The sequence below is a fragment of the Pipra filicauda genome, unplaced genomic scaffold (genome assembly GCF_003945595.2).
Source record: "Pipra filicauda isolate LSUMZ 115617 unplaced genomic scaffold, ASM394559v2 scaffold6_size6359152_pilon, whole genome shotgun sequence".
In the NCBI taxonomy this organism is placed as follows: Eukaryota; Metazoa; Chordata; class Aves; order Passeriformes; family Pipridae; genus Pipra; species Pipra filicauda.
The window spans coordinates 530,515-542,689 of record NW_024104865.1 but is presented as its reverse complement, the minus strand read 5'-3'; the positions used below and the strand labels follow the sequence as shown (position 1 = coordinate 542,689).

The window sequence follows — 12,175 nt, the reverse complement described above, 5'->3', positions numbered from 1 at the left end:
GAAGTTAATTTGTAAAAGTCAGATGATGGAAGTCAGTGCTATGTTTGAACACTGTATAGACAAGGAAAAATTACAGCTGCAGTGTAAGGTAGGCTAGCAAACATGCTCATACATCTTTGCAAAATCTCAGTAATGTGTGTTTTGCTACCACCATCTGGGATATAACAAAATTTGGACTATGAATCAGTGAGGTATCAAGCGAGCCAGGAGAAAACCAGAAATGCAATTGTTACTTGAGCTTTTTCTGCCAGCTGTTACCTATAGAGCCTGTAGTGCCTGTTACTGCTGGAGATCCGGTGTTCTTGCAGGAAGCAGCAATATAAATTAATACATTATTATAAGATGGGCATTTTGGTCTTTTTACAGAACTATGACTTTTTCAAATTCTCTGTCTGCAGCATCTGAAGGTCTCTTATTCATACTCCTCTGTGCTGACCTTTGGAGGCTGTCGAGATGACTTCATGATTGTAGTCAGTCAAATGAAAGAAAACAGTTCTGGAAAAAATAGCACTGAAAAACTCCTCTTCACAATGGCAGTTCCTAAGGTAATTACAAAATGAAAAGCGAGATTCTTTCCAGCTAGCAGCATCAGAACTGGGTGTTTTGTATAAGCCCTGGGGACTGGTACTTGTGAGTACTGCACTAGCCATACACATTCAACAAATCCCTTGTAAGCTGGAACCTTTGACCACGAGACTTACTTTACCTAACTCTTACAGACAGATTTTCATTTCAAAACTGAACAATTCCATGTGAGAAATCCATTTATAAAAGTTAGGCAGTCAAATAGGTTCTAAAAATCAAAGGGCACTTTTACCTCTAGTTGACTTACAGTTAATCATTTTCTTTTTTCCCCAGATTGTTGAAGCAACACTTCTTATTGCCAGCTACATTAACTACCGCTCGTCACCTTCACTCCTGTCTTCTACACAGCCCTCCCAAAGCAAAACACCTGCTAAGAAGCTCTGGGAGACTGAAAATCGGTGCTTTTTTCCTTCCATGCCCCGAAGCACTAAGGGGCCCACCCTGCTCTGAGGGCTCATTCCAAATGAGCTATGATTCTTCTGGTTACACACCACTACTTTAATGTGGACTCTGATTCTTTTTCCATAATAATAGACAAAGTTCCTTAGAGGTAGAGGCAGTGTCCTTTCTCTTGGGGGGGAGGGGGAAGTTATTTTGGGGGACTGTGCAGGAGTTTCCTTTCCATGACACACTCCATCCAAAATACCATGCCTCAGGTCGTTTACCTGCACAGTGCTCCAGTTACATTACATCTGCTCTCTTTCCTTACACTGATTATTCCATCTCGTACCTTTCTGCCTTGCTTTAGAAACACATACATTTTCTTTGATCCTTCACATTTGCAGCTTGCAGAAGACAGAAACTTTCCAAGTCCTTGCTCCAGACATGAAAAAAGACATTACTGAGAAAGAAGAGGAACTAAACTGACAAGAATAATTCCAATGCAAGTCAAGGGTGATTTTAGACCTGAAATAGGGGGTATAGAATTAGAGTTCAGTGGTACTTAAGAATGTTTTCAACTTTAAATGAAAGTGGAATCCTAGTGTCTTTAGATGTTGAGGACTCAGAACAACTGAGACTAGAACAGCGTCAGAGCATGTCAGCTCCTACAGGACTGATGCATTTTAGAAGCTGACACTGTTCTACACAATAGATGAACATTAAATTGATGCTGCAGGGCTGAATGTGTCCCATGCTCCACTGTCAGACAAGCACTTTCAAGGACTTTCTGCTAATCACTGTAGATGTGTTTGAAACTGCACATTATCTCAGACAAGGGAAGACAAGACAAGCAAATTTTGTACTTTTTCTGTCTTCCAGCAACTAGAACAGATCTTGTTCCCAAATAAGGTCTGCCATTCTGACTTGACAGAAGCTGCTCCTTTCAAACTCCTGCTTCCTTCATGCTACCATAAGCAAGGAGGAGGTAGTCAGCAAATGTGTACTCAAGTACTGTTCTTCTGACTTTCCTAAAGAATTGTGGTAGATTTAATTTTTTTATCTGTTTCAAAGGGACTTGGTTTTGAGAAGGTTATTGAAGTTTAAACAAGTAAAAGAAAAATAGCAATTCTTCATGAAAAATCTAAATCTGCGTAGCTTGAGTTCGGCTCTTTTGATAAGCATTCTAAAAAAGCTAAGGAAAAATAACTGTACTTTCAAAAGTACCATGTGCAACTTCATAATAATTATGCATTCCTGGGCAACTTTCCCAAATAAAAACAGGGTGAACCCAACCACTAGAATGAATTCAGTAATAGCAAATCAAAGCTATGAACAAAGCAAATGAACAAACCAACCATACCAGTGTTTTTAGTACCTGCCACCAACCTTGAAACATCCAACTAATGCACACAAGGGAGCTGATACATCAAGCTGATACATTTTTGTTTCATGCTTAGGTGGGGGCAAAGCCACAGATTAGGAGTGTGGGACAGACAAAAATTGCTCTTAGTAATACAAAACAAAAAAAATAAATAAAAATCCCCAAACAAACAAAAACCCAACCCCAAACCACCCCATGGTGGGTTATGGAAACACTATGACAGACATAAGACAGGAAAAGATTGTATGAACAGTGACCTGATTTGCACATACTGTAATGTAGCCACTTCTTATGAATTTAAAGACCATCCCTTGAAGGTACAGAAGAGGGTAGCTTTCTGAGCCAAAAATAATTTTAAGAAGGTATTTAGTCTTTTTTGTTTTCCCTTTGATACTTTTAAGCGACTATATATCCTGATAGTAGTTTGTATTTCCTCTCTCTCACACACACACACACACACACAGAGTGATCTCAGTATAGTTATGTCAGTTTGAATACATGAAGTATTACTCCTCCTCACTCAATCACCTGTGCCTAACAAGTTCTCCTGTATCTGAAGGTCTGTTTGGCAGCCTGCTTCTGGTATCCCACCAGTGACAAAGCTGCTTTAGAATAGGCTGAAGCCATGGGATGTCCCAGCTGTCATCAGCGCTGGAGGTGCTCAAGGCATAGAAGTCTCCAGTTCACAGTTCAGAGGCTGTATTTCCTTACAGTGTTAACACTCATGTCCTCAGACTCATACCAGGGTAAACAGGAAGCAGAGATGTTAAATAAACAGGAACTGTCCTGAAGCTCATTATTTTCTGCCATAACTGCACTTTAAACTGAGAAGCGTGACATATAGAACTTCTTTTCCTTCCTTATTTCTTAAAAATATTCACGAATACTTGAGTATTTCAGGGACCACCCCACTCTGATGGATGCATACACCCCTCCTATTTATAACTTACCTGTCTTCAAACAAACAACCCACCTGGTGTAGATATCTGTTTTGTATGATTCTTTGGTAGAGAAAACAGTCTTTTATTTTAATCAATGCTTTTGACTATTGATGGGAGCATAGAATGAGACGACAAAAGCCTTTGTTTTCCTAACTGCTGTGTGTATATAGAAGGCTGCCTGGAATATACTGTGAGATTTCTGTTTGTTCTTAATAAAATGCAGCTATCATGAATTAAACTGTATTATTCTCAGAATGGAAGAAACTATTTTAAAAGCCAAAATATTCTCAATGTAAACAAAAATGAACAAAGATTGTGTTTGGTATCCAGGCACATACCTAGTGCAAACCTGCCCTAGTCTGATTCCTGTTTCTCTCTGCTAATTTCTCAGCTTCAGTGGATGACTAAACTATGGGCACAGGATGTTCACTCCTTCAAAAGATTGCTAAAGCAATCTTTCAGACTTCCTCCTGTGACACAGCTTCTTGGTAATTTCTTCAGTGCACATTCTGAGGACTTCATGGCATTTTTATAGCATAGTCAGCATTCACTGCACACTCTTGAGCCTAAGACTCCGTTCATTCTGTTGAGACATCATTTATTTTCTGACACAAAAGCCAGTGGCACATCCCCAAGCTGCTGCCTTTCACTTGGACAGCCAGAATACTTCCTGTGACATGAGCTAACCTGTGTCTTTCAAACCTCATGGCACCACAAAAAAAACCAAATCACCTTATCTCTACCCTATTGCATGGGGTAGAAAACCAAATCACCTTATCTCTACCCTATTGCATGATGGTATGTTGATACATGCTTTTATTTACAGATAATGCAGACAAGCACAATACAGCATTGTATGCAAATGAAGCATGACCCCAGGCTCCTGCCAACTTGTGGGTTTAGCTCAGTTATATTTCTAAGGAGTCATGGGGAAAAAAAAAAGAGAGAAGAATACCAGTTAAGGGTTACAGTGACTTTTAGCTTATCAACAAAGAAGAATTTCCCAACTTTAAGTTACTCCCAAGAGCACAGATCAATAAAGCTTTATTCACATTGTCATTACCATGATTTTCAACAACACATCTGCCTCCAAGCTGCCTCATATTCTTGGAGTAATTGATGTGGCCCTTTTAATGCCACATCTTTTCCATGTTCTGTGTCACCAGGTCCCTGCCCCATTCAGCAATGGGTTCACATTTTCCCTGTATTCCTTTTGATACTTAAGTACTTACTGAAGCCATCCTTGTTGCTTTTGACATCCCTCAACAGATTCATCCCCAGACAGTCTTTAACTGTCCTAACCACATCTTGAATAGTGTTGCTGTATTCCTCCTAAGTTACCTGTCCCTAATTCCACATTCTGTATACTTCCTTTTTGTGTTCAAGTTTTGCCAGGAGCAACTTGTTCATCCATGCAGGCTTCCTGGCATTTCTGCTCGACTTCCTGCTCATTGGGAAGGATTGTTCTTGAGCTTAGAAGAAATGATCCTTAATTATCAGTCAGCTTTCTTGGACCCCTCTTGCCTCTAGGACCCCATCCCATGGGACTCTTTCAAGCAGATCCCTGAAGAGGTAAGTCTGCTCTTTTATGTTTATTTCATTAAATGTAACTGAATGCAACAGTATGTTTTCATTTTCTGTAATTGTCCTTATGAAATTCTCCTGTGATCGGTAATTTGCCATCCCAGCCTACACAACAGCTTTGGTATTTAGAGTGGTTTTTTCAAACAAAGGGTTAAATAGCAACCAAAGAATGCATCTTTTTGGCAGTCCAGACAAAGTTACATTATGATTTTAGCATAATTTTCAGATGCACAAAAAAGTAAACAATGCATTTTTTTGTCTCCCTCTGCCCCATTTCTCCGTAATTCTTTTCTGTCTAAGCCTAAAAAGTTCTGCTCACCTGTCTTCATAGCAGAGGATTTCAAGGTTCACTTCTGTGCTTGAGCTGACATTTCCTCTAACAATTCTATGAAGCTGTGCAGGCCTTTAGCCCTAACATCACTGCACCGCTTTCTACTCATCTAATAAATGAAAGCCATGGGGTGGTTTTGCTTGCTTTTCCATGGGTCCCTCTGAGTTCTGCTGGAAGTCTGCTCCCTTGTTTGGGTTTTTTTTCAGCTATTTTATTCCACTTGACTGTGGAGCTGTCTTCCTCTGCTCCAGGATTTCTTGACAACTTTTATACACTTCTATCAAGCAGTCCAGACGCGGCTTGGAGCTCTAGAAGTCAAACAACAGAGAATCAGGTTCTGGACTGGCTGTAAAAGAACAGGAAAGCTTGTAACTTCCCACTAGTGAGACAGGCAGAGGTAGGAACGTGGAGACAGCCGACAAAGCTAACAGAAGTGTGTATGTGTACGGAGTGCAACAGTAAGACACCTGTAGCTCGTGAGCTTTATCACATCAAGTCAATGGAGACTGGTACATGTTCATTGAGAAATAATCCAGACTCCAGGAGGTGTCTGATGTAAGCTGGTGATACAGGAATGCAAAGTGATTCCATAAGCCATACCTGCTCTGTGATGAAAAACACCAGTCCCTAAAGTTGTCAGGTCAAGACATGCAGCACCATTCTGCAGTTAGCCTGAATCTCTCACCAAATCTGAAAGCCACTCCTTTCTCAGCTCACAGTTCACAGTGACAGCATGGAAGAACATCCACACTTTCCCACCCATGACCCTATCTGTTAGGCCATACTCCCTCTAGAGACTAATGAACAGCAGATTTCCATACACTGGATCTACCATCCTAGAAGACCTCCACCCTGAAAAATCCACCTTCAGGACAGGGAGTTTAAACATCTGACCCTTGGCCTCTGCTAGTACTGTCAACATAAGGACAATGGAAGGTTAACTGAAAACATAAATTAATTTTACACAAACAGCAAGTGGTGGTCAAAGGATAATAATTTTTCATCAATTCTAAACTGCACTAGATTAAAACCAGCAAGGAGGTGAAAGTTTCACAGTTCCACAGTCCCTATGATCCCATGACTTCTGAGCTCCCGAAGCAGCATTACTGTGTAAAGTCCATCAAATGCCTCCTTGCAAGTGTTTCTTAAGAGAACAAAAGGTCAATTCAGTGCAGAAGGGCCCTGGGCTCAGTGACACGGGAAACTGTATTTCTTAAGGCTGACATAACTTACATGAACCTAATGAAGGTGACACAATACAGCCAAATAATCATTGCTTCTTCAAAACTAAGTAACACACTAACTTGCACGTTAAAGTAAGAATTACAGACAGGTACTGACTCGCAAACTACCACAGTTCTGTACCTCCTTTGCTGGTGGAGTCAACTCTAGCAGTACTAAGATGTTTCCATGAAAATAAAACTGTTCAGAGTTGAGATAAAAAAAAAAGAAACTATACAGATGCCAGGTAGCCTCTTTGAAGCTGGAAATGAGCATATCTAAAACCAGGTTCCTGAATGCAGCTCTCTGGAATTTATTTGTTGTTGATTTCCAGCAAATCCCTTCTTTCCCTTGTTTATGTGTGAAATATTTAATTTATATTACTCTTAGTAATATAGTCTTTACAATTGTGGGACTGAGTTAGCAGTAAGAATCAATGGAATAGCCTATTTATACCTGTAAGTTTTTAGAAGAAGACTAACTGTATCCAGTCATAAACTGTATGTAGATTACAAAATGATAGTCACTAACAGCAGATGAATTAAGGACAGAGAGGGCTATACAGCTCAGTGGTCTAAAAAGTGAGGTACCTCTGTACTGCTTACCACCGCTCACGGTTCAGGGCATTCTTGTGTTAGGCATGAACACACAGAGAAATTCCATCCCGAAAATGGGATTATGAACAGTCAGAATAAGTTAGCAAGAGAAGAGAAAGGGGAAACAGGGTAACGGTAACACAAACAAGTTATTATACATTAAGCAAGTTGGTCACAGCTTGTCCTGTGATCTTTGTCAATGTATAAGAGAGGGGAAGTCATTCCAATGCCAAGGAGGCTTTATGAACACTTTTGGCACACCGAGCTGAGAGAAAAATCAACTGCAGCACAGTGCCATAGGCCAATCGGTGGGATGAAGATCGTAGCAGAAAGCACCATACTATTCTGTAACACAAGCCAAACAAAGGCAGACCTCTGGTCTTGCAATTATTTGAACACAGCTTTAGAGAAAGTAAAATTAAAATTGCACAGTAAATTATAGAAGAATAAAAGGATGGTAACACTGAGCACAGGACTACACAGAAAGCTGTATGAGTCCTCAGTACCCTACATGAGCCAACGACTTTTAGTTCATGCAAACTCCTGGCTGGGTTCAGATTGACACAACTCCCTGTTCTTTGAATGGAGAGCAAATGAAAAAAACATCCCCAGGACATAGTTCTATGAGGTTTCTAATACCACCCACCCTGACAGCCCAGCCAGGGAAAGGCAACTGTAATCAGCTATCTGTAGTGGAATAAAGATATGCCTGGACAACTGGTGTGCACACACAGACCACAGATCTGGATTTTTCCACCAGTCAGTCAAACTCACCTGAAAGAGTGGCACAACCTCAGATACTCCCTGAGGATCTTCAGGGTCCTGGAGGAGGATACACAGGTAGTAGATAACTTTTTGCTACAAGAAAAACAGACACAATCATTGGAGTTTGAAAAAGCTATCAATCTGCCTGGAGTTAGCACAGAAAGAGGAACTGTTTCAACTCACTGAGCTGAAAGCCAATCATCCCAGGCCACAGTCAAGTCTACCAATTTATATCTATAGTTTTCACACAATAAAAAAATAACTTTACCTGTGGTTTTTTTCTATTAAATTTTTCACCTGAAAAGAACACGCATATGCTGGAAGGGTAAGGTCTGCTCTTCTACAGGAGCTTTGCAGAAAACCCCAGCAATGGGAAAAATCATCATTTGTGTCTTCTACCTCCTCATCTCTGTCTTGACTACATACAGAGTTGGCCATCAGGATTTGTGAGAACAGCATAATGTAAAGAACTAAAATCATTAGCTCAATGTCAGTGGCATTGTCTAAGGGATGGATTTGGCTTTTTGAGATTTTTCCTTTGGTTTGAGTTCTCCTTTAAAGGTGAGAAAACAGATCAGAAAATAAAGAGGGAAATCTGAAACAAAGTTCCTAATGTCAGTAAAGCTATGGATGGTGCTGTGTTTAATTGCTCTGGTAAGCCATGCTCATGAAAATACAATGGATGTGAGTGTGCCTACAGAGACAAGAAGAAAGGCTGTGTATCATTACCATATGGACGGCTTCGTTGATAACCACATCCTTCACCTGACCCATCTCAATGAAGGTTGTGCTCTCTTTTCCTGAAGCGTAGGATGAAGTCACCTGAATGCCAAGTGAGCCGATGACCAACAGGGATTCCTGGTCAATTTTGACAAAGTGCAGGTATATGATCAGGCCAATCAGTGAGATGAAGATTGCGGCAGAAAGCACCACAGTATTCTGTAACACAAGCCAAGCAAAGGCAGAGGTCTAGTCTTACAATTAATTGAACATAGCTTTAGAGAAAGTAGAATTGCACAGTAAATTAAAACATTAAAGCTACAGTTACTAAGCAATTTTAAGTAGAGTCAGCCCTTTTATCCACTGGGCTGGCTGACACGTGTAATGAGATTTAAATCAGTCTTCACAGTATGGACTGAAAGAATTGGGAATTGAAACTGAAAACTGTGAGAAAATTCTATTCTCTCGTAAATTTAGTGCAGAAATCTCAATCAACACAAGCTAGTTGTATCAATGACTGTGTATAATACCAATGTCTGTAGGGATGATGTCATTGACAAAGAAGTGTTGTGAAAGAACCGAAGGTGGATTCTCAAAGGGGAAGAACCCTCTTCCAGGAAAAACCACTGGCCTGGTGGTTTTCTTCTTATGAACTGCAAATCTAAACTTGTTCAAACCTCACCCTCTTCCTGCCTTAAACACCAATCTAAAGAACATTTGCACTCCCCTGTGCTTTGTCTCAGGGCAAATGTCTTTTGCATGCTGCAATTTCGGGATTGCTGTTACATTTTAATATATAACTGATGAAACTATAGTCACCAGTAAGTCATCTGAAGACTTTGTAACAAATTCTCAAGGTCTGCAACCTACAATCTATTTCTGGGACATGTTATAGAGAGCTCCAGGCCACATATATATGAATCGAAGTTCTAACTGGCACTTCCTGAAGGACCAGAACTGCACAGCCCTACCACTCAAACTGGGCCTGGGCCACTATGTGAGCTAAGGAAGCCATAGATCTGGAAAACATACAGGACTCCAAAAGTTTGTTATGGAAAAAAACCCCGTCATGAACTACAGACACCGAAATCCACACAAAGAGAGAGACACCTTCAGACTTTCTGATCTGGTTCCTAATGAAAGGAAGAATTGCAGTCACTTGCATATAGGCTGCATGAGCAGTGGTCAGCCAAGCAGGAGGAGAGTGGGTGGTAATCACTGGCTGGGGTGTACGCTTTTGTAAAATATAAAACTGGAACAGAGATTCTCTTCCAGGAAGAGGAACACAAACCATCTTTTCATATCTGATGCCTGCTAACTGACTCACATTGCAATCTCTGTCTTCATTGCTTGGGAAAGATTACTGAAAAAATGTGCAACAGTTGAAGCACAGGTCAAAGTGACCAACTTCTCTGGTCAAGCTACCGACTTCAGTCTGGAGATAACTGGTCTGGGTCCAGTTTTTGATAAATCCAAAGGTATTAGCTCAGATGTCAGCAGCTTTTGAAATCTGTACTGCCAACATCTTTCCCTCAGCTGTGAAATGTGATGACATTCACGGTGCAGTGCTCTCTGAGTCACTCTGGAAAATTCCTTTTGGGAATTAACAATCACCTTCTTCAATACATCCTTTATTCCAGATTCCCACAACTTGTTTCTTCAAATAGCCATTACTTGTTACGTGGACTCACACGCATGCGCCAGGCATCACTCAGCACCCATTCGGACATGTACCCTATCTATCAAGAGGCTACAAACCAAGAGAGGCACTCGAGAAGCCCCTAGAGGCTGGCGGGTGGCAGCCTGCGGCCCTCAGGCTGGCAACAGCTCTCTATTTTTCATCACGCAACCATCACGCCAGGCGTTCCCAGGGCGCGGGGGAATGCCCAGGAAACGCGATGACCGCGTTCCCAACCTCTCCGGCCGCCCTCCATCTTCCGGGCGCCGCTCGGCGAAGGCTGCGCGGCTCCCCCAGCCCGGCGGGATCTGGGGACACACGCGGCCGCCGAGGCCCCCGGGTGCCCCTGACCGCCCCGGTGTGCCAGCGGGACGGCGGCTCCGGGGTGCAGCCGGGTCACCGCTCGGTGCCTGATCCGCGGAGGGGTGCGAGGGCGACGAGCAGGGGTCGGTACCTCGCTTAGCGCGAATAGCCCGTAGGCCGCCAGCCAGACGGCGGAGGTGGCGGCGCTGAGCGAGCGGAGCTGCAGGCGGGGCCCGCGCACGGCCAGCTCCCGGCAGGACGCGCTGTGCTGGCGGCGCCGCAGTGCGATGGGCGCCCCACAGGCCGAGCGGAACCGCTGCTCCTCCGCCATGGCGGGGAGGCGGAGCCGCGGCCGTGGCCCCAGAGCGGCGGGCGGGGCCGATCCCGCCGGGCCTGGCCCCGCGGAGTTACCGCGGCCGTGCGGGAGGAGCCTGAGCCGAGGGAAGCGCTCCAGGCCCGGCACTCTCTCCCCGGCCGCCTCCCGAGCAGCGCCCGCCCCGCCGCGCCCGGCCCCCCTCTGCCTCCGGGGTGGTGCCGAGGGTTTGTCTCGCTTGGTTGAGCCTCGCTAGGCGTCTTTCCTTAATCTCGATGACATCAGAAGTTTCCGCGCTTTGCACATGTTGAAAATTCACTGCCCTCTTCCCTCTGTTTTTTGAATATCAGTTTTAAAGGACACAGGTTTTAGTGGTGCTGTGTGTGTCTCTTGCCGCGATGAAGAGACGGAGGCTGTCATAGAATCATAGAATGTTAAGGGGTTGGAATGGAGTTTAAAGATCATGGAGTTCCAACCCTCCTGCCATGAGCAGGGACACCTTTCACTAGACCAGGTTGCTCAGGGTCTTATTCACTCTGGCCTTGGAACACTGCCAGGGATGGGGCATCCACAACCTCCCCAGGCAACCTGTTCCAGTGTCTCACCACCCCCACAGTAAAAAATTTCTTCCTAATATCTAATTTAAATTTCCCCTTTTGAGATTTGTACCCATTACTCCTTGTCCCATCACTACAGTTCCTGACAGAGTCCCTCTCCAGCTTCCCTATAGGCCTGCTTCAGATACTGGAAAGTTGCTATGAGGTTTCCTCGCAACCTTCTCCAGAAGATTCTCTTTCCCCCATTCATCTTTACCATTTGTGACTACATAAATGTATTTTCTTGTCTGTACCATGCTTAGCTACAAGCTCTTTTGAGTGTTTTTTTTTTTTCAGTAATTTTTTTTCAAAGTTTAAAGCAGTGTTTTCTGGTTCCTTGCCAAGTACATAATGAATTGGAGACTTGGCTTTGCGTACACAGACTTAATGAGTCTTTGTATTGTGTTCTCTATAATGCATTTCAGTTATTACTTCATGTGACTTACCTGGCAGTGATATAAAGCTACACCTCTGTAACTTCCAAACTGCCATCCTGACTCCCTTGGTCTTTTTATTATTTCCCTTCTCTCATGGTTTTGGAGTGAGTCTTAGCTTTAATTGCAGGTGCCATCTTTCTGTGAGCAATTTTCTTCATTCACAATATCTTCAGAGATCTTGGGTAGATACTATATATATAAACCTATTAACTTGTTCTTGTAGAGGCAGCAAAGGAGTCTTTAACAGACATGAGAAACCAAGGGGCATTAAAGAATTACTACCAAGGTCTTTGGTCTGGAGGAGTGGGTGATGGTTGGCATTAGTGGGGCACTCATGCTGTAT

General features: G+C 43.0%; 2 protein-coding genes across 11 annotated transcripts in view; one reads left to right on the top strand and one right to left on the bottom strand.

Moving 5' to 3' along the window:
- PLEKHH1 (pleckstrin homology, MyTH4 and FERM domain containing H1) overlaps nt 1-8,052 on the top strand; it is a 57,149-nt gene extending 49,097 nt beyond the window's left edge. For 9 of the 10 annotated variants that reach the window (XM_039388994.1, XM_027716990.2, XM_039388993.1 and 6 more), the window contains 2 exons: nt 399-545; nt 859-8,052. In XM_039388994.1, coding sequence (XP_039244928.1) covers nt 399-545; nt 859-1,035 — 324 coding nt within the window. In that variant the 3' untranslated portion in view covers nt 1,036-8,052. Of the gene's footprint in view, nt 1-398; nt 546-858 lie in introns of those variants that run through there. The other variant, XR_005566352.1, reaches the window with a different exon arrangement.
- PIGH (phosphatidylinositol glycan anchor biosynthesis class H) lies at nt 3,870-11,124 on the bottom strand. Its single transcript, XM_027717002.2, has 4 exons — nt 10,638-11,124; nt 8,515-8,724; nt 7,795-7,878; nt 3,870-5,511 (listed from the first exon to the last, which is right to left on the bottom strand). Exons 1-4 carry the CDS (start codon nt 10,815-10,817, stop codon nt 5,410-5,412), a joined length of 576 nt encoding a protein of 191 aa, XP_027572803.1. The 5' UTR covers nt 10,818-11,124; the 3' UTR covers nt 3,870-5,409.
- Between the last annotated feature and the right edge of the window lie 1,051 nt (nt 11,125-12,175).